We start from the raw sequence: 21,139 nt of genomic DNA, 5'->3' as shown, positions 1-21,139 counted from the left end.
GCTGCTGTATTGACTGATGCGTTAAATATTTGTAACACGTTGTTATCAGTATCAAGACACGTTCATAGGATTTGTCGCCCTGGAAAAAGCGTTAGACAATGAAAAATGGTGCAAGATATTCGAAATTCTGAGAAAAATAAGGTTAAGCTGTAGAGAGAGACGTGTAACATACAATATGTACAGGAGCCAAGGGGGAATTATAAGAGTGGACGACCAAGAACGAAGAGCTCCGATTACAAAGGATGTAAGACAGGGATGTAGTCTTTCGGCCCTACTGTTCAATCTCTACATCAAAGAAGCAATTATGGAAATAAAAGAAAGGTTCAGGAGCAGTGGCGGCTCGTGAGTATACACTCCGGGTGTTCACAAGTTTTAGATTCAAATAAATTTGAGAGTGTGAAATTAATATCATCTGCTGTAAAACAGTTATGCTTATCAACAAGTTTATGCAACTACAGTCACTGACAATAATAATAACAACAGTAATAATAACAATAATAATAAGACGCATAACATATCTAACAAAAGAAAGAATTGTTCTTGTGGAATTTTGTTGTTTTGTACATAATTAAGTACAGTTTATGGCAATAACGAAATAATGTGTAATCTTTTGCAACTCTCCATTACGCATTTTTGTGTAAGTGGGAGTTTTCGTGCTTTTCCATTTGTTCAGACAAATGTACAAGATCCCTGACAGATGTACCAGTTCACGAATTTACTTCTGGGCTAAAAAGCAGATATTCTTACACTGCACCCATGGAACAACTTGTGCAAAGTGTACACTTCCTTATTAAATGTTCGCTTGTAGTCATGCCTATTTGATTTCGTCAACATGTCGAAGGATCTGTTCTCGGAGCCCTAGTTTCTTTGCAGCTACATTTCCTGGTAATTTACTTTTCTGTTCCCAGAATGAGATTTTCACTCTGCAGAGGAGTGTGCGCTAATAACAAACTTCTTGGTAGGTTAAAACTGTGTGCCAGATGTCACATCGAGACTCCAACTCGGGACCTTTGCCTTTCGCGCGCAAGTGCTCTACCGACTGAACTACCCAAGCACGACTCACGACCCATCCTCACAGCCTTAATTTTCCAATAACATTTAAAATATATTCAACATAGTTCATGTTTACACTGCACGCATAAGCTGATTCCCGCAAGATAGACAACCAACTCCCAACCCAAGGTGCCATATGTGGAAATGACTAAACTCAATTATTAACGTCTACCAACATCAGAGAAACGGGCCAGACAGCTTTTGGTGAATTTTCATATACACAAAGTCGGCCTACAGTACAGATAAACCTGACTCACTATACGATCAACAGATTTCATAAGCACGAATAAGTGCTACAATCTCACAATCGACGTATAGGTACTTTAGGCCCTCATAATTCTCAGTGCCTCAAATTCAAATTATACCACAACTCATTCAGAAATCCACAATATAGGTTTACTGTCTGTACAACTTTAACATACTCTGACGTCTGATCTAATTTCACTATAACATATAGTGAATGAATTAGCCTATCTGAGGAGTGTGCTGTCATATAGCAGGATCCTTGCTAAGCAAACAGGAATAAAAGTTTGCCGCAATGTGCTACCACTGTGCACATTGTGAGCGCGCATTGTTTATCAAATCCGTAGGCCTATGTATTTGACCCATAAGGTAATTACGTCACATGAGTTACACATGCGCAAAAGCTTCTTCAAACGTGCACAACTGAACGTGTGCTCGCGATCCTGATGCCAAATTTCATGGAGTCTAGAGAAGCAGCCACGTGGTAGATTTAAGTGTGATATCTTTCAGACTGCACCATCTATGGTAAGTTTAACATTATTCAAAGAAAAATAACCAATAAATCCGCAAGGTGTCCAAAAATTAGGTTGTTCATATGCTCTTTTGCTCTTACACAGCAGCTACCACTATTCAGGAGTGGGATTAAAGGTCAAGGTGAAAGGATGTTAACAATATGATTCGCTGGTGACATTGCTACCCTGAGTGAAAGTGAAGAATTATGGGATCTCCTGAATGGAATGAATAGTCTAATGAGTACAAAATATGGATTGAGAGTAAATCAATGAAAGGCGAAAGTAATGACAAATAGCAGAAATGAGAACAGCGAGAGATCTAACATTATGATTGCTGGTCACGAAATAGATGAAGTTAAGGAATTCTGCTACCTAGGCAGCAAAATAACCAATGACAGACAGTAGGACTAGCATTGGCAAAAAGTACATTCCTGCTCAAGAGAAGTCTTCTAGTATCAAACATAGATCTTAACTTGAGGAAGAAATTTCTGAGAATGTATCTTTGGAGCATGGCATTGCATGGTAGTGAAACATGGACTATGAGAAAACTGGAACAGAAGAGAATCAAAGCATTTGAGATGTGGTGCTACAGATGATTGTTGAAAATTAGGTGGACTGGTAAGGTAAGGAATGAGGAGGTTCTGTGGAGAAACAGAGAGGAAAGGAATACATAGAAAACACTGAAAAGGAGAAGGGACAGAATGGTAGGACATCTGTTAAGACATCAGGGAGTGACTTTCATGGTACTAGAGGGAGCTGTAGAGGGCAAAAACTGTTGAGGAAGTCAGAGATTTGGAATACATTCAGGAAATAATTGAGGATGTAAGTTGCAAGTGCTTTTCTGAGTTGAAGAGATTGGCATAGGAGAGGAATTCATGGTGAACCACATCAAACCCGTCAGAAGACTGATTACTCAAAAAAAGAGAAGGAATTGTATGATGATTAGTTTGCCTTCAGAAGCTGTACATCGTCCTGCTCTCTTCTGAGGTTGTATTTAACAGAAGTGAAGGTCAGAAAATTTGAATTACAATGGAGCAGTGTTCAAAAAATAATGTGAAATACATTAATTGATATCTGCTCAAACACTGCCAAGAAGATACAAAAATATTTGAAGCTGCATGGAGAATTAAGCTGATAATTGAGAGCACCCAGTATCTACAAAACCCATAATGAAACAAAAACTGAATTGCAGTGTAAGTGGAAATTCAAGAAAAATATTTGGCAACATAAATTTTAAACAGAGAGTCGATTAAAATGATAAAATGTACGGAAAATTAATGAAGCATAGCAGAAAGAATAATAACACTGGACAACAAAAAAATATTTTTTTAAAAAAGTCTAGGGTTTTCCCGCTGAATTAGACTAATTTTGATGCCCTGAGTCCGAAAATGACCTTGGTTTTGTTCTATCAGGTCAGGATTTTTTGCTACAGAAATTTTTAAAAATCGATTTTTCGTAAAAAAACAAATTTCTTTGTATCATCTGCTGAGAAACCCCGGAAGATTTTTTCCGTTTTCCTCAAGAAATAAAAGTCAACGTATGCAAATTCATTAAGTTTTTATTTACTCCATCAAATTAAATAAGCATATTTATCATAATATTAGTATAACAATGAGCGTTACGTGACACAAAAGTTCAGAGTTCACGGCATGAATCGGCGTTTCTTCGATTCCCGTTTGTGAGCAGCTGCTGGGTTGTCTCTCTTCAGCATCCAGCAGTAGTCCGCCATCATGACTGCGTCCCACCTCCCCTGGTACCTATCCTCCATTTGGCGCATGTCCTGATGGAACCTTTCTCCCTGCTCGTCGCTCATCGCCCCAAGGTTTTCAGGAAACTTCTCCATGTGTGAGTACAGGAAGTGCATCTTTATACTCATCAAACACCCGAGCTTTTGAAAGGCCTCTATCATGCTGCTGATGAGTCTGGCGTGGTTTGCTGCCTTCGTGTTCCCCAGGAAGTTGTTCACCACCTGCACAAACGATTTCCACGCGGCGCACTCTAACGTGTTCATGGAGTTTTCGAACTCTGTGTCCTTTATGAGCTGCCGTATCTGTGGCCCATCGAAAATGCCGGCCTTCAGCTTCTCAATGGTCAGTCGCGGAAAGGCTCGGCACAGGTAGTGGAAGTACCGCCCATCCTTGTCCAGAGCACGCGTGAACTGTTTCATTAACCCAAGCTTCATGTGTAGCGGTGGGATCAATATCTTCTCCCGGTCAACAAGAGGTTCGTTTATGATGTTTCTCGCACCAGGTACTAACTGCTCTCGTGGCGGCCACACTTTCTTTACATAGTGCTGGGCTCTGTCTCGACTGTCCCACATACATATAAAGCATGGGTATTTCGTGAACCCGGACTGCTGACCAAGTAGAAAGTTCACTATCTTGAAGTCGACGCAGATGATCCATTGGTGCTGCTCATATTGGATTTTGTCGAGCACGTACTTCACTGCTTCATATTTCTCTACGAGAGTTGTGGAGTGAGCAAGAGGGATTGAGGCGAACTCGTTCCCGTTGTGGAGGAGCACACACTTCAAAGAGCGCTTGCAGCTGTCAATAAAGAGTCGCCAATCTCTCGGATCGTATGTAGGAGCCCCGAGTTTAACAAGAAGACCGGCGACATCTCGGCAGTACACTAGGTAGTCCTCATGCCTTCTACGAAAGAAAGTGATACGTGCGTCCTCGCCAAGTAGATTTTTCTCTTTGAGTCTGGAGGCCAACAGCTCGGATGAAGTCTTCGACAAGCTGAGATCCCGAACAAGATCATTAAGCTCACATTGTGAAAAGAGCTGCTGACCATCTTGTGCTTCATACTCCTCGTCTGCTATATATCCTCCCTCGTCTGCAGTGGTGGCCTCGTCGCCGATGTTAGGAAGCTCTGTGAACGCTGGTACAGGAATTTCTTCGCAGTGAGCAACTGGACGGCGGGCAGATGGAAGGTCGGGGTACTGGAGGCTGTGCCGATTCTTCCGGTTGATGCCAGTAGTATTGATGGCGCAGAAGTAACAATCCGATGCATGGTCAAAGGGCTCCCTCCAAACCATCGGAATCCCAAACTTCAGTGAAGTTTTCGTGCCCTTCGTCCACCGCCGGAGGTATTCCACGCACTTCTTGCAGACCGTGTGCGGTGCCCAGGGCTTATCTTGGTCACCCAGCTTGACTTGAAAGTAAGCCTGGTAGGCCTTTTTCACAAATCCAGTGATGTTCTTCCTGTCCACTGAAAGCGTGTATTCTCCGCAGATGTAGCAGAAAACGTCTGGATTATTCATGCATGAACGTCACGCAGAAGCCATATCAATCTGAAATAGTAATAGAAATATGCAGTTGACTGTCAGACAATAAAAATTAGAATAAATTTTATACTATAGTAAGAAAAAAAGGCATCTATTGGAATGATTAACTGTTACAATCTTAAAGGCTTCTTTTGTTTTCATATGTCCTGAATAATCCCCTTAAAACCCCTAATATTAGCATATTGAAGCCTATAAAAAGGCTTACATTTCAGGGAAAAATGGTCATGTAGGCCTATGGCTGTATCTCAAAAAGTTGACCTGATAGAGCAAAATCAATGTGATATTCGGACTCAGAACACCAAAATTAGTCTAAATCAGCTGAGAAACCCATGACGTTTTTTTGGTTGTTGCCCAGTGTAATCAGCAAAAAATTAGGACACAGAAAAATATATCATGACACAGGAAGAAATCCTGCAGTGTAGGAAACTAAAAAGAGCAAGAAGTTTGAAGTAGATTAACACTATTGAGATCAGCTTTCATAAACATCAAGACTTTATTAGCCTGAAAATATGTGAATTCTTGAAGTAGTTGTTTTAGTATTTGTGGAACAGAGCAATGCAGATAAAGATATGTGTACAGTGCACTGCCATATTCAATGAAAACGTATTTGCTGTTACAGAGATGACAGTAAAAACTATCAACAAACTGGAGATGTCTACTATGATCTGGGCAAATGATTTTTATGTGATTTGGCATTTCTCCTTGTCAGTCATTTTAATTTGCTTTTAAATGTTTCTTTAAGCTTTACTTCATTAGTATGTCACCCATTAATGGATCAAAAATCTTAGTTCCTGAATCTTACTACATACTGACAATGCCTTTTACACAAATCAACAATTTTACAGGTAAACTCTCCAGATGACAATGGAGCAGTAATGGGCAATTGGTCTAATGATTATGGTGGTGGTACTCCACCTACAAAATGGATAGGTAGTATGAAGATCTTGCAGCAATTCTACAAGAATAAGAAACCTGTGAAATATGGTCAGTGCTGGGTATTTGCAGGGGTACTCACGACTGGTAAGTTGTTGTGTCAGTGGACTAGTCATTAAAATACTGAATTCCACTGCTAAATATTTCAGTTAAATCCTGTGATAGTATCTGGCACAGTAGCTTTGGATTCTTCATAAAATCATGATATCCTCATTGTGGATTTTTTAAAGTATGAAATAAGTTACAAATGTGAGCTGCTATGTGTATCTTTCAGAAACAGTGAATACTTTAACTTGATATTTCATTCATCCTTATCACACAATCTAGGAGAAACATAGGCTTTCTTTGTAACTACTGCTATATGTAATGTTCATTTGTGTTCTTTCTGTGGTCTTCAGTGTGAAGAATGGTTTGATGCAGCCCTCCACGCTAGCCTATCCTATGCAAGGCTTCATCTCTGCATAAAAATTGCAACTTACAATCATTTGAATCTGCTATGTCTCCCTCTGCACGTTTTGCCTCTCAGAGTTCCTTCTATTATCAAATTAATGATTTCTTGATGCCTCGGAACCTGTCATATCAACCAATCCCTTCTTTTACTCGAATTGTACCAAACAATTTTTTCTACCAAATGTGATTCAGTATGTCTTAATTATTTATACAATTTGCCCCTATAATTTTCAGCACTCTTCTGTAGAGCCACATCACATTGCAAAGGCATCTAATCTCTTCTTATCTGTCTGTGGTTCCATCCAATACAAGCCTACAATTGAGAGCAGAGAAATACTGCCAGAAAAGACTGTCCTAACTCTTTAATTTAGATTCAATGCTAACAATTTTCTCTTTTCTGGGAGTACTTTTATTACTATTGCCTATCTCTCCATTTTATGTTTTCCCCATTTGAACCATTGACAGTTAATTTGCTGCTCAAATTCCAAAACCTATCTACTAGTTTTTGAATCTCAATTACTACTGTATTTCCCTCTTGTAATGGTTTAAGAAGGTATTGGCAGTTTTTATTTGATAATATACCAACAAAATGATGTAAGAGATAATGCCACTGACAGGTCCATAATATGCAGCTTGTTTCTGCCTGTAACTATGAATCATTCAATCAAAAAATATACAAACACTATCAAGTGCTCAGCTCACCTGTAACTGAAGCTGCACATCCTCTCAAGTTTGTTTCATGCTCCAGCATTTCAGTTGTCATGTAATGCAAATTTAATTCTTCATACAATAAGACTGCTCTTCAGTCTTTTTTAAAAAAATATTCACTTAACTCAGCTTATTCTAAAATAATTCTGTGTTGTAGCCCAAAGTGTGCTGATCTCTCAGTAATTTTTGGCAAATATTATTAATCCATTTTTACTGAAAGTCCTCTTGCTTAGCTTATAGTCAGTAATATAGCAAAAGTAATGTGACAATAGAAGTTCTGGGATGGAAGCAGTAAATAAAATAAATGTCAGGTGACCACTCACCTGAAGATATGATAATTGTACCTAGATGTCACCCACCTTCCATCTCCAGGAAAGTTGTAGTCTGTCATAACTCTTTATACTACTACATCAAAGCAAAAATCAATTGGGGAAATTAGTAAATTATGAGGCAGAATTGCTAGCCAGTACTTATCTTCAAAATGCAAAAAGTGTAGTACCAACAGACACTTGTCTGTTGGTACTATATGTTCAGAATAATTTTTTCTTTCTTTCATTTTGTATTTTTGGTGTCACTTATAACATCTGTAATTTGTTTACTAAGATGGTTCTCACAAATAAAGGAAACCACTACTTCTTTACAGTTTGCCGAGCTCTGGGTCTACCAGCACGTACTGTAACAACATACTCTGCTGCCCATGACACCCAAAACAGTCTGACAGTTGACTATTTTGTTGATGATAAGGGTGAGATCATGGAAGAAATGAACAGTGACTCCATATGGTAAGATGGCTTTATTAAAAAGTGATAAAAAGCACTACATACAAACAATACTTTTAGTCTGTTGCAAAGAGCAATCAAATTTGACCCCACAAGTATTTTATTGAATACATGTGCACGTGTCAAATATTCTTAATTATATGTAATGTAAAATGAACTGTTAGGAACTTCCTGAAAAACCATTCATATTATTTGTACTTATCTTAAATTCTTTTTAGGTTATTTTTGATTTTCTGAAAATAAACAACAGTATTGAAGTGGTATTCATGAAATATTTATAGTTTGTTTAGTCACTATTTTTTTCTAACAAGGGTAGGACATCAATTCTTGTCAAAGTGGATGTATCTCTCTACTTAAAATAGTTCTTTTCACAGATAAGCATACTCTAAAGAAAAATTCATATTTTAAAACTGTCAATATATATTTTTGTAAACTACATCTACATTTTCTTAATCCATCTCAAGGCACCATATATCATTTGAGCCAAGATATATATTATCATTATTTCTCTCTTTCTTTTCTCTTCCCGTCTTACACTGACTGTAAGAAAACCATTGTCTCTATGCCTCCACACACATCTCAATTGTTTCGTGTTGTTCTTGTGGTCATTAACCAACATATATGTGGAAGGAATGAACATATATTCTATGCTGTAGTCACAGTGAAGACATGCTTGGTGTTCCAAGAAAACCAGTTTCAACAGTCTTATGCTGCCATCATTTGACCTTATGGAACTTGTTATAAAATTCCCATATTTCACTGCATTACATTTATTACATTCATTACACAGCACAGCTTGTGTACCTTACAAAATATAACATACGTGTTGCAATTGAAAGGATCTGTAGTGTCCCTTGAATACTGATCTTATAAGTGTACTCAGTATTATTTCATGAAAAGTGCATCATCACTCTACCAAAGATTATTTAACACCCATGTTGAGTGATTCAATTTTTAAATGCTGCTCAAAAATGTTCAATGAGTCATTACTGGTAATAGAAGTTGCGTCTTACTAGTCTCCAGAATTATCCCTTAACTTAAGAGTATGAGAACTACTGGTTGACAGTATTACTTCTCCCGCAAAGATGACAGCATATTTTCATGAATGATCTCGGTACTCGTAATGTGAAGGCTTTCATGGCCAGTGTCTTTGTTAGTTAAAACTTCTGGGTCGAGAGGCTGTGGTCGCTCTGTAAAACTTCTTCTTCCTGATGTTTCATTGTCAACTGTGGGCAACATCTTCCGAGGTGAGTCAATGACTGGCTGCCAAGCCATGGCAGTCCCATTTATATAGAACGCATAGAGGTCACCACCATACATCATTAGGGGTTGACTGTAAGTCTATCTCTGACTAATGTCATTATTCGTGATTGAAGATAATCGATTGTCACATCATTGGTGCAAAGTTGACCGCCATATCTTATCTAACTTTAAGCCTTCCTCTTTTCTATTAAAATTATGGTGGTGTTTCTGAATCTCTATAGCTTCTCTACACATGCGTGCTTAATAATGCGGTGTCCTGGCTAGCACACTTCTCTCACTAAATTTTATTCATGATCACCATCTTTAAGAAAATGTTCTGCTACAGCTGATTTGTCGTTACGTCCCTGTTGACAGTTCCTTTTGTGTTCTGTTAAATGGCTATTAACACTTCTTTTCATTGTTCCAATATAAACCATCCCACAACTACACGGAATTTTATACACCCCTGGAGTTGCTAAGGGGTGTCGAGTGTCTCTCGCCGATCTTAAACACTCACTAATCTTCTTGGTGGGTCTAAAAATTGTTTCAACTTTTTCTTCCATTTATTCACAATATTATGGACCATATTGGGACAGTACTGACCAAAGTTCAAGTTGAAACAATCTTGAGACCCACCAAGAAGATTTGTGAGTGTTTAAGATTGGTGAAAGATGCTCGACACCTCTTAGCAACTCCAGGGGTGTATAAAATACCGTGTAGCTGTGGGAAGGTTTATATTGGAATTACAAAAAGAAGTTTCAATAGTTGCTTAACCGAACACAAAAGGAACTTTCGACTGGGACATACCGACAAATCAGCTGTAGCGTAACATGTTTTTAAAGACGGTGATCATGAAATAAAATTTAGTGAGATGAATGTGCTAGTCATGACACTGCATTATTATGAACACATGTATAGAGAAGCTATAGAGATTCAGAAACAACACAATAATTTTATTAGAAAAGAGGAAAGCTTTAAGTTCAATAAGATATGGCGATAGACTTTGCACCAATGATGTGACAATCAGTTACCTTCAATTGAGAATAATCACGTTAGCCAGAGATATACTTACAGTCAGCCCCACATGTCATATGGTGATGGCCTCTATGCACTCTACATAAACAGTACCTCCATGGCCTGACTGCCAGTCATTGACTCACCTCGGAAGATGTTGCCCACAGCTGGCAACGAAACGTCAGGAAGAAGAAGTTTCACTGGTCGATCATGGCCTCTCAGCCTGAAAGTTTTAACTGATGGATCACAGTACTCTATTGCACATTTAGTGCTGCAAGCACCAGATGGACATCATTCACACAGAAGTGTGTACAGATGTTAAGGATAAACATATATGTTTTCCATCTAAAGGGCAACAAAATTATGTACACATATTCCAGGAAAATAAAAAGATGGAAACAAAATAATACCAAACTAAGTGATTGTTAGTATGGGGTGGGAAAAATAAAACTGGATAAAAAATGTTTCATGCAACCCAAGTTACGTGGGGCAGATGATATAAGTTGTGTAATTTACCTTAAGCTGCATGGAACATTTTCCAGTCCAGACCATGTACATGATCATACTTATCTCAATTTATCCAACAACTAAAGTTGTTAAAAATGACACCATCAGCGTCAAATAAGTTTTGATAGTGTGAATTATTGCAGCATCTCCACTAAATGTTGAGCAGCAATTGTACTTTTCGTAATATTGTCAAATTACTGCTTGAGTAACTTTGTCAATATGTTTCATGTGCTTGGTGCCTGTGCTATTTGAGTTTCTTCCCAATGATCTGCTAATGTTTCTTCTTTGTTATGGTGCACATAGGAATCCAGTAGATTTAAGTTTAGGTAACAATTGCACTATGTCCTCCTATACAGTATCCAGAACCTGTCATCAAAATAATTTCATGTAACTTGGTGTTAAAGTTGTGGTGTGCCATCCTGTTAAATTAAATATCTTATAGCCATGTAACACACAAATGTTGAGTAGTATTGATGCAAACAGAATATTCAGTTTCCCTTGTCCACTTTTTGTCCCTGCTGATGTGACTGGTCCAGTGACAACCCCGGTAGCAAGCCACATTAATTCATTCTACACAGATTTCCATTTGTGCAAAATCTGTTTATTGTCTGCACACAAATACACAGATTTAATGTGGTTTACAGTTCCATCCAAGTTTAGTTCTGCTTTGTTACATCAAACCATTATTGTGACAATGTTCTTACCATCTTGTACCATTTCCTGAAACAACTCACAATATTCCATCCTACAATGTGGGCAGTTTCTATGTAATGGATGCAAAAGTCCTGTGATGTGGACTTTCTTTCTTGCAATGTATACTCATTTGGTAGTTCTAGTGTCATATTACAGATTTTGGTAAAGTAAATGTGTTAAATGTTCAAATAACATAGCTGATGCAGCAGGACTTGTTGCTGTATGAACTCTCTCAGACACTTTATTAAAAAACTTTACTGTTTGAATGAATGTACTAATTTTTGGCACTGCTGCTAGTAAAATGTTTTCAAGAGACATCTGCTAAGATAACTCCATGCTATGAATTTATGATGTATTTCTCCCCAACTTCTAAACATGTTGCACAAGTCTCACACACTACATTTCTTTGAGTGCTCATTAATTACAAACAGATTACTGTATACGCATGGACACTTGTGGATGACAACAAATGAATTATTCTGTTTACAAATGAACATTCCTCAGTTATAAATTATAGGCCATAAATTTCAGATATTTATGTGGATTATGTTGGTCATAATGGCATACAAAGTCTACAAAGACATATTTTGCACAGGAACTTCCACGTATGGACTGAAGTGTGGATGGAACGCCCTGATCTGATGCCTGGAGATGGAGCCCACTATGGTGGCTGGCAGGCAGTTGATTCAACACCACAGGAACTGAGTGACAACATGTACCGCTGTGGGCCTGCTCCAGTTGTAGCTGTGAAGCAGGGTGAAGTTCTTCGGCCATATGACTCTGGTTATGTGTTTGCTGAAGTCAATGCTGACAAAGTATTCTGGCGTTACAGTGGCCCAACTCAACCACTCAAATTAATTCGCAAGGACATGCTTGGGTAGGCATCTCAGCAAGGCATTTTTTTTCTTCTTTTTTGTTGGCCATGCATATGTTTAACAATTTTAAGTGCTTCAAAATGCAAATTTTACTTCATGAGAATGAACTTTTATATCTCCTTAGTTTGTTTTGTTAAGCTCTCTTGCAACTGAGATACCAGTAACATAAAATATCAGAAAAATATGAGTTTTTTATTTTCTCTGCATGTTTGAAGCACAAATGTGATAAATGTTTGCACATGTTAGATTGACAATAATTCTCATTTAAATGTAAATTAATTAATAATCTTGCAAATACTTAAAGGACATGAAACATTTCTGTTATAGCATTGGACAAAACATCAGTACAAAAGCAGTCGGTCGCTTTCAGAGAGAGGACATCACAAACACTTACAAATATCCAGAAAGTGAGTGATCATTTTTCTTAAGCAAATCATAAAAATGTTTGTCAAACAACAGATTAAAACTTTATGTTAGATGGAGACTCAGACTGAGACCTTTGCCTTTTGTGATCAATAGTCCACAGTCTGAGCCCAATACTCTATACCCATAACCAAGCATCCATCTTCTCTCTGCCAGTGCTTGGTATCTACTATTCACCAAGAAAAATATCTGCATTAGAGTTATATCCCAATATGTCTTGGTTCAATATCAGAAAACAGAAGGAGAAATGGCATTAAAGTTAACATGGAGATGATGCAAGGTCTTCTGTTACATTTTAAAAGCTTGTTAACATTTCCATAATTACACCTGCACAAGAAGATTCAGTATATTCTCCTTTCTAGTCTGCACACCACCAAATTGCTACCAAATTTGCAGGTCTTATTTGATCTCTCAACTCATTGTCTGTAATCTACAATTTGAATTTTGCTTGATGTCTTCATTGTTAGTCCAACTCTTTACCTGCTACTACTGTGCCTCCTTTGACCTAATGTTTCTGCTTTATCATTCTTATTAAAAATTTCTTCATTTTTCCACTTTTAAGTGTTACCTTTTTCTCCTCTTGAAACAAATATCAGTTTCAAAAATTGGGTGTTCAATTTTTCTCTCCATCCTCCTTCAACATTCATATTTTCTTCCACAGATGGGAAACATTGTGAAAATATGTAGACTCATTTGATCAAAGTCTCCACATGTAAAAAAATAAATAGAGGAACTAAGAAATGATATAAAATTGTGAAAGTGCAAGGCAGATGTTATTGTGGAATGCTGCTATAAGTTAAAAATTGCAGTAACTTGTAAATGAACTTCAGGATAATATGGAATCCACTAGGATTTGTAGAGTAATATACACTGTTCAGTAATGAAAAGTATGCTTAGAATATTTACTGCTGAACTGAATCAAAACTTTTCACTATTAGTTCAGCAGCAACTATTGTAAGTATATTTTTCATTACTGGTACTCAACACTAACTACTGTTCTACAAAACTTTGCAGATTCACACATGGGCTACTTAAATTATTTCATAATTACTTGATTTGATTTTTATCTCACTTGCAAAGTGTTTGCTGATATTGAATGACATGAGACATATTTGGACTCGTAGGTATTTGTCTTGGTGAATTGTGAATACTAAATACTGGCAGAGAAAAGATAAAAGTTGGGCTCAGGGTCCACAATATTGGGCTCAAATTGTAGAATATTGTAAGAGGAGAATTAAGGGTGGGGAGATCAGCATTTTCTGTAGTTTCCAGTCTTCTAAATGAGTCTTCAGCAGTTACTGACAGGCTAACAACCATCAGTACAAGAGAGTACAAAGCTCAAATGTGCCCACTGGGTTTCATATGGTTGGTTATTTTGTTATCTCACCTACTCTTATTAAAATTTTGAAAAAAATATTGTATTTTTAGACCAGTTTAGCTGAACCATGATTTACTCTTACACTACGAGATACAAAAAAAATTTTCATGTAGACTTTTCCTCCTTGTCTAGCACTCACAGTGGGGTTAAGTACAGTACTCTCCCTAGAAATTTTTTAAGGTACATAAATACATTATTTATTACTCTTGGACAGCAGGCGAATTTTTTTTTCTTTTTTTTTTTCAGTTATATGCTGTCCAGCACAAATTTTCAACTTTCCCCACTGATTTAAATCAATGCCCTCTCTCAACCAATGTCTGTGATTTCGTTGAGTCGTGTACAACAAGTTCTTCATATTTGCTATTCCCACCACACATGTGAAACAATAATGTGGTCTCATATTTGTGTTGTATAATGATGAGAGAGGGAAGAGGGTGCAAGCCAGTGCCAGTACATAGCCTACTCTGCACATAGCATACTTTGTTCGAATATCACCAAAATGGCAGCCAAACTCAATGATTCCATCCAACTAAAAAATCACCAGCAACAGTGCAAATATCTTCGTTCTGAGGCAATTTGGAGGTGTCTGGAGTTCAGTCCAATCCCCAAGATTGGCATAAAGTCTTTGTCACCATCTTTCCTCAACTTGGTAACTAAATACTTCTGACAAAACTGTGCATCAGTGACTTCAGTTTGGAGGTGGATCTGAACCTAGGGGGAGAGGATTAATTTCAGTGATTACAAAATCAAGTTAAATGAAAATCGAAATTTGCCACTTGAGTTCTCAACTGGTCTCTCGTCAGGAGGATGTTTAAATCCTGTGGGCCTGGATGAGTGCACTGACTTAGTTGAGAATTCTGGGGGCCATTTTGGGTGTCATACAAATGTTGCATCCTCTTCTGAGGTAACTTGGCCAACAACTGATGTAACTGGTCATCAATATCCTTATTACAAATGACTCTTTGGTCACAGCATTTGCAGCAAGAGCTCTGCAAACAGTTGAATTTTGAACCAATTTTATTAAGGCACTACGAGGTTTGTTGTTTGTAGCTACATCATCAGGTGGATATAAAAATTGAAATGTAATAAACAACATAGTGGAGAATGTAGAAGGCCCAACCTTCGTAGTTAAAATGACAATGTCTATAGCACTGATAGTCAATGTATAAAACGTTGATGATGGAAAACATCCAATGCCACATAAGAAGGACATGCCAACAGGTCAACACAAAACAGAACCACACAGGTGAGCTGCAGCAACAGCCAGCCACACTGTGTCACCTGTGGTTGCTGCAGCTCACCTGTGTGGTTCTGTTTTGTGCTGACCTGTTGGCGTGTCCTTCTTACGTGGCACTGGATGTTTTCCATCACCAACTTTTTATGGTTCAAAATTCAGCTGTGTGCAGAGCTCTTGCTACAGACTGTACTACCACAGCTGCAGATGTTGTTATTGCTGGGAAAGACTCCAGAAAGGCACGTTAGAAATAAGGTAAACCTGTTATCAAACCAAAGGTTGGTTTGAGCACAACAGTGCTTTACTAGACATGGTCCTATTGAAGGTGATATGTCTTAACCTTCCTCCAGCCTATGAACTGCTTTACACTGCCATATAAAGGGAGGACCTATGATTTAATGCAGCTTCTGAACCATGGACAATATTGCCGTATATAACAGAAAGAAGCATCAAGTGGCTGAAAAACTCACAGGACCAACTGGTAATTGCATCCTGAACCTTTAGAATTGTAGTCTGGCACTTCCCCACTCAGTTACCAAGTCACATTATGTAATACTGCCAGGTAATTAGTAAGCTATGAAAAAAGATGCCTTTCATTAACACTTCTAACAGGAAGAAATGACACTACACAGCAGATACCTGGAGCTCATCCTATACTAGAAACAGTATATTATTTAAGAGGTTCAATTATCCATGGCCATCCCACATTATAAGTGTTTGTTTCCAAGTGTATGGCCCTTAATTTGTGATAAAATACAAAATATCAGATCAGAATCTTTAAAATTGTGAAAAGAGTAAATCAACAAACAAATTATTTCATTCTCTGTAGATATACCTCTAAATTGAAGGTTGTTTTCAATAACACAGCACTTTAATATGCAAGGTCATGTTAGAGGTAATATGTTTGACTTTTTACATGCATATTGTATTGCCAAAAGTGAAATTATGAGTTATACTGAGTGAAAGAAAAAATTCAGCTTAAGGATAAACTAATTGGATCTGCAGTCTATCACTTACCTGTAAACCCTTTTTAAATCAAAATATTTCCAGGGAAGGTGCAAATAAACAAGATTGATATAGTCTTATATTGGCTGAGAAAATATAAGTCCATATAACTTGGAATTGAATGCAGTTATGAAACAACAAATGTATTAAAATAGTTTTAATTATTAGGAGCCACAGTTTTTCTAAATTAGAAATAACTTCATTGTAGAAAATGATCATGGTTAGAACTGCAGGTGGCTTCACTATGAAGGAATTTTTTTTCTACCATACACGTCCTTTGACATCTGTTTCCTGTGTTCATAATGTTCATTGTGAACACTTTTCAATTGATGGAATGAGCATTAATGTATCATACGGTATTTCAAATTTCATAGAAATACCCACTTTCATAATTTAAATAATTCCTTACTCTTTATTATTATTTTAGATTTCTGTCAAAAGGAAAACACCACTTTTTGTTTATTTTATTTGATATTTTTAACATAACTATTCATTCTCTAATTTTTCAGAGAGTGTTGAGGAGCGTGCTGCTATGCTGAAGGCACTAAGGCAGAGTGAAAGTCTTTTCAGCAGATATTACCTCAATGAAGACTTTAATGACATACATTTCAATTTTGAACTAAGGGATGATATTGTAATTGGCTCACCATTCAGGTAATATTGCTCATCCTTCAGTATGGTTATTCTCCAGATTTGTTCATTCTAAAAGAACAGAAAATTGAACTGTCACATATTTAAATTCTCACATATGTAAATGCATAAGCATTTACATGTGCTGGCTGCGGTGGCCGTGCGGTTCTAGGCACTTCAGTCCGGAACCGCGTGACTGCTACGGTCGCAGGTTCGAATCCTGCCTCGAGCATGGATGTGTCTGATGTCCTTAGGTTAGTTAGGTTTAAGTAGTTCTAAATTCTAGGGGACTGATGACCTCAGATGTTGAGTCCCATAGTGCTCAGAGCCATTCACATGCACAGTAACAATAATAGGACATAAAAATTATAGAAATCATAGCGTGTGATGTATAACTACTTAAAGGCAGCTTTGAAAGTTGAAGTTATTATCCTATCTGAATAGAGCATTATTAAACAGCAAGTGGTTGTGTAATAATTCAAGTGGAAGAAAAAGTTAAGATCAGAGGCTAAGGAAGGAACTAAAGGTGTTTCGATTTTAAGACTTTTTCTCATTTCACTGACTACAAGCACAAGATTGATACAGATAGATTTCTTCCAGTAGCTAAAAACTCTATCATATTTTTAGTTGTCACCTAAAGAAAATTATCTTCAAGATAAAGGTATAAAAAAAAGTTATGAATTATAGTGGTTCAATATAAATAAAATAAAAAGACTGAGGGGAACAAAATATTTCACAATTAGAGGTTCCTTCATGAAAAAAAAAAAAAAAAAAAAAAAAAGGAAAGAGCTTGAACTAGTGAAACTGTTCAAGGACCAATGCATTGAATACAGAAACACATAATGGGACACACCATTCACACAAGCTCTTGTTGTATTTCTTTTGCTAGGAAAGTGGTACTTCATGCATTAGTCCATGGAGTAGTTGCCTTTTCCTTATTTTACAAGGCTCCATTCTAGGAACAGTTCTGTTTCTGCTCTTTATATATGACTTGGAACTGACTATCCCATGCCATAATTACATAAAATTTGTGGATGACACAAATGTGATAGTAAAAGGAAGGACCAAAGAAGAATTACTTCATGAGATTAAAAATTGTACCACCCAAATTACAGACTGGTTTTCTGGAAACAGCTTAGTAAGAAACACAGAAAAAACCATTACAATGCATATACACACAGTGCAAAATAAATGTCCACTAGCAACAGACATAGAGTTGTTTACTAGAACCCTCAAAAATGTAAACTCTACAAAATTTCTTGGGATATGGATCCAAGAAGATCTAAGATGGGTCCAGCATACAAAATACATTACAAATAAATTAAATACCATTTGCTATACTATCAAAATTCTTTCTGATTGCACATCAAAAGAGACACTAAAAGATGTATACGTCACCAAGGCAGAATCCTCCCTGTGATACGGCATAATCTTTTGGGGAAACATATCTGCTAGCAACAGTTGTTTCATATGCCAAAAGAGAATTGTAAGAGCCATAGAAAATGCTGCATCAAGAAGATCATGCAAGCTCTTATTCAAGAAACTACATATCCTTCCACTACCATGTCCGTATACTTTACAAGTAATCATATTTGGAAGGAAAATCTTAGAAAATAGCAACAATCATGTGTCAACTAACCAGAGTGTCCACCTGTATAACACAAGGAGAAAGCAGGACATACATGTTGAACATGTGCATACAACACTAAAACAGATTGGACCACTACAAACAGGAAACAGACTATACAATGACCTACAAGCATTAAAACAATAAAAGACACTTCAAAATTTAAAACTGCTGTCCATAAATATTTATTGCAAAAATGTTATTATAGTATAGATGAATATCTTGAAACATAAAAATTTATTGACAAATACTAAAAAAGAAACATTAATTAACTTGGGTTAAATATAATGTATGGAAGCTGAACCTTCAGTTGTGATAATATTAACCCTAAATCAATGTAAATATTCTTGTATGATTTAAAAACATGTACTTTAAATCACAATGACTTCTCCAATATCATATTGTATACCTTGTACAACAAATGATCAAAAGGACCAGTAAAAATGTAATGTAATGTAATGTAATACTCCAATCAGGAATTTCAGTTGTTGTTATGAAACCATTCGAGGTTTACAGACTGAAGTCATGTCAGTGATTTCACTGTATATTTACCTCCCATTCTGGCCAGTTGAGTCTTGTTGATGTAGGGTCATTGATGACTTTTCACAGCTCTATTTCTGCAACATTTTCTTCTCATTTTATGGCTGAAAATGATTTATTCAAAAAGATACTGTTTCTTACATTTGTTCTTTGTTTATGAGTGTGGTACCATTTGGTAAGAAGTTATTATATGTAAGTCTATATTGTTTTTACTCCATCCAGATTGTCCTTGTGACTGATAAATTCACAGGATAACACATGGTCCACTGGTTTATCCTCTGCATGTAGATGTCCAGTGGTATTCATCATATTAATAGCTTCATAAGACAAAGAAATATGTGCAGAACTGTGGCACAATATGATATTGCACAATATTATATACATTATTAGCATTTTATTCCCTTGTCACGTAATTACTGCCAGGATCATTGACACTACAGCTTAGTTTCTTGTCTTCCCTCATTTTTTTTTCAAACAGTAACATGTAACTTAATTGCCCTGTAAATCTGTTGATAACAATTTACAAATATCTCTTAATCATTATTTCATTTGTCTTTTACTCTGTTTAATTACTGTTTCTATTAATTGTTGCTTTCTAAATTTTGTATTTTTTAAAATAAACGTTTCTATTTTTACATTTTAAATTGGAATAAATGGTACTGGGTAGTATTATGTGAATCTATATATTTACCAATACTATCAGTCAACAGATAGTTCTGTGATAGAATAGATTTCAAATCATAGTCTCTGTGCAGTAAATATATTACATTTCAGTCGAGAACATACTTACACTGCTTGATAACCACAATAAATTTGTGGTGGTACAAATAAAACATTAGCATTACTTATGTTTCAGTATCACATCACATAATACAGATTTCTAATACTTTACCATTCTGTCCCGTGTAGTGTTGTGGTTGTCATGAAGAACAGGAGCAATCAACAGGATTATACAGTTACTGTCCTGTTGCGAGTTGACACAGTGCTTTACACTGGCCATGTGAAGGATGGAGTAAAGAAAGAGAAGGTTGAGCGTTTAATTAAGGCTGGAGCTGGTAAGTAACAATTAAGAACATAATATTATTGCTTATATTTATATCATTGAACACTAATAATCTAGTCGTTTGGCACAAGGAACTCAACCTAGCCTACTGTGACCATTTTTATGACATATGTTTATCAAACACAGACAATCTAAATTTCATTTCTACAATTAATTCCAACAGGATAATCAGGGTGTCCCATGAGAAATGGTCAGTATTCAAGGATGTGACAGGGATGCTTATTTGAAGCAAAAGCCTTTATGTGGTCATATGCCTTATTCTGAATGGTTTTCCAGATAAAACACATTTTAAAAAAATTTTAACACCTTGAGGACATTCCTTTGGCCACATTGACTGCAGTGTATTTCCAGCGTGACAGAGCCCCTCCACATTTTACCAGACATATAATGGAACATCTGAGCTGCATTTACCCTAATTGCTGCATTGGTGGTGGCAGTACAATTAACTGGCCACCAAGATTGCTAGGCCTTAGGCCATTAGGTTTTGGGTTATGAGTTTGGATGAAGACTGAGCTGCACAAATGAAAAGTGAATATGCCACATGAACTGCCCAGTCACATTATGGAAGCTGCTGCATTTGTTAGGGAACATGCAGAAGCTCTCAGATAAGGAACACAATATGTTTCCCCAAGAGTGCACAAATGCAATGAAGTTGACAGTAGGATATTAGAACTTTTATTGTGAACTGTACAAAAGCTGTAATACTGGAGGTTAATACGTTAAAAACACATATTTTTCACTTGATACATTGTGAAATGCACACTGTAATGCTTACTAACTGTTGTGTAAGTGCATGTGCGTAAAACTGACAATGTTTTGAATGATACAGAAAACAAATAACAATATGCATTAAATGTGTTTTACCTCAGAAAACATTCAGAATTGGAAATTTGTCCATATGAAATTTTTTAATGCAAATGGTATTCCTGTTGTCCCCCTAA

At 36.7% G+C, this 21,139-nt stretch overlaps 1 protein-coding gene across 2 annotated transcripts in view; it reads left to right on the top strand.

The window, feature by feature from the left end:
* LOC126161756 (annulin) overlaps positions 1-21,139 on the top strand; it is a 474,725-nt gene that overhangs the window by 426,562 nt on the left and 27,024 nt on the right. For both annotated transcript variants that reach the window (XM_049917807.1, XM_049917806.1), the window contains exons 6-11: positions 5,943-6,117; positions 7,832-7,970; positions 12,019-12,300; positions 12,626-12,705; positions 16,848-16,992; positions 20,045-20,190. In XM_049917807.1, coding sequence (XP_049773764.1) covers positions 5,943-6,117; positions 7,832-7,970; positions 12,019-12,300; positions 12,626-12,705; positions 16,848-16,992; positions 20,045-20,190 — 967 coding nt within the window. The remainder of the gene's footprint in view (positions 1-5,942; positions 6,118-7,831; positions 7,971-12,018; positions 12,301-12,625; positions 12,706-16,847; positions 16,993-20,044; positions 20,191-21,139) is intronic.

Source organism: Schistocerca cancellata, chromosome 2 (assembly GCF_023864275.1).
Source record: "Schistocerca cancellata isolate TAMUIC-IGC-003103 chromosome 2, iqSchCanc2.1, whole genome shotgun sequence".
NCBI lineage: Eukaryota > Metazoa > Arthropoda > Insecta > Orthoptera > Acrididae > Schistocerca > Schistocerca cancellata.
This window is presented reverse-complemented; position numbering and strand designations above follow the sequence as displayed.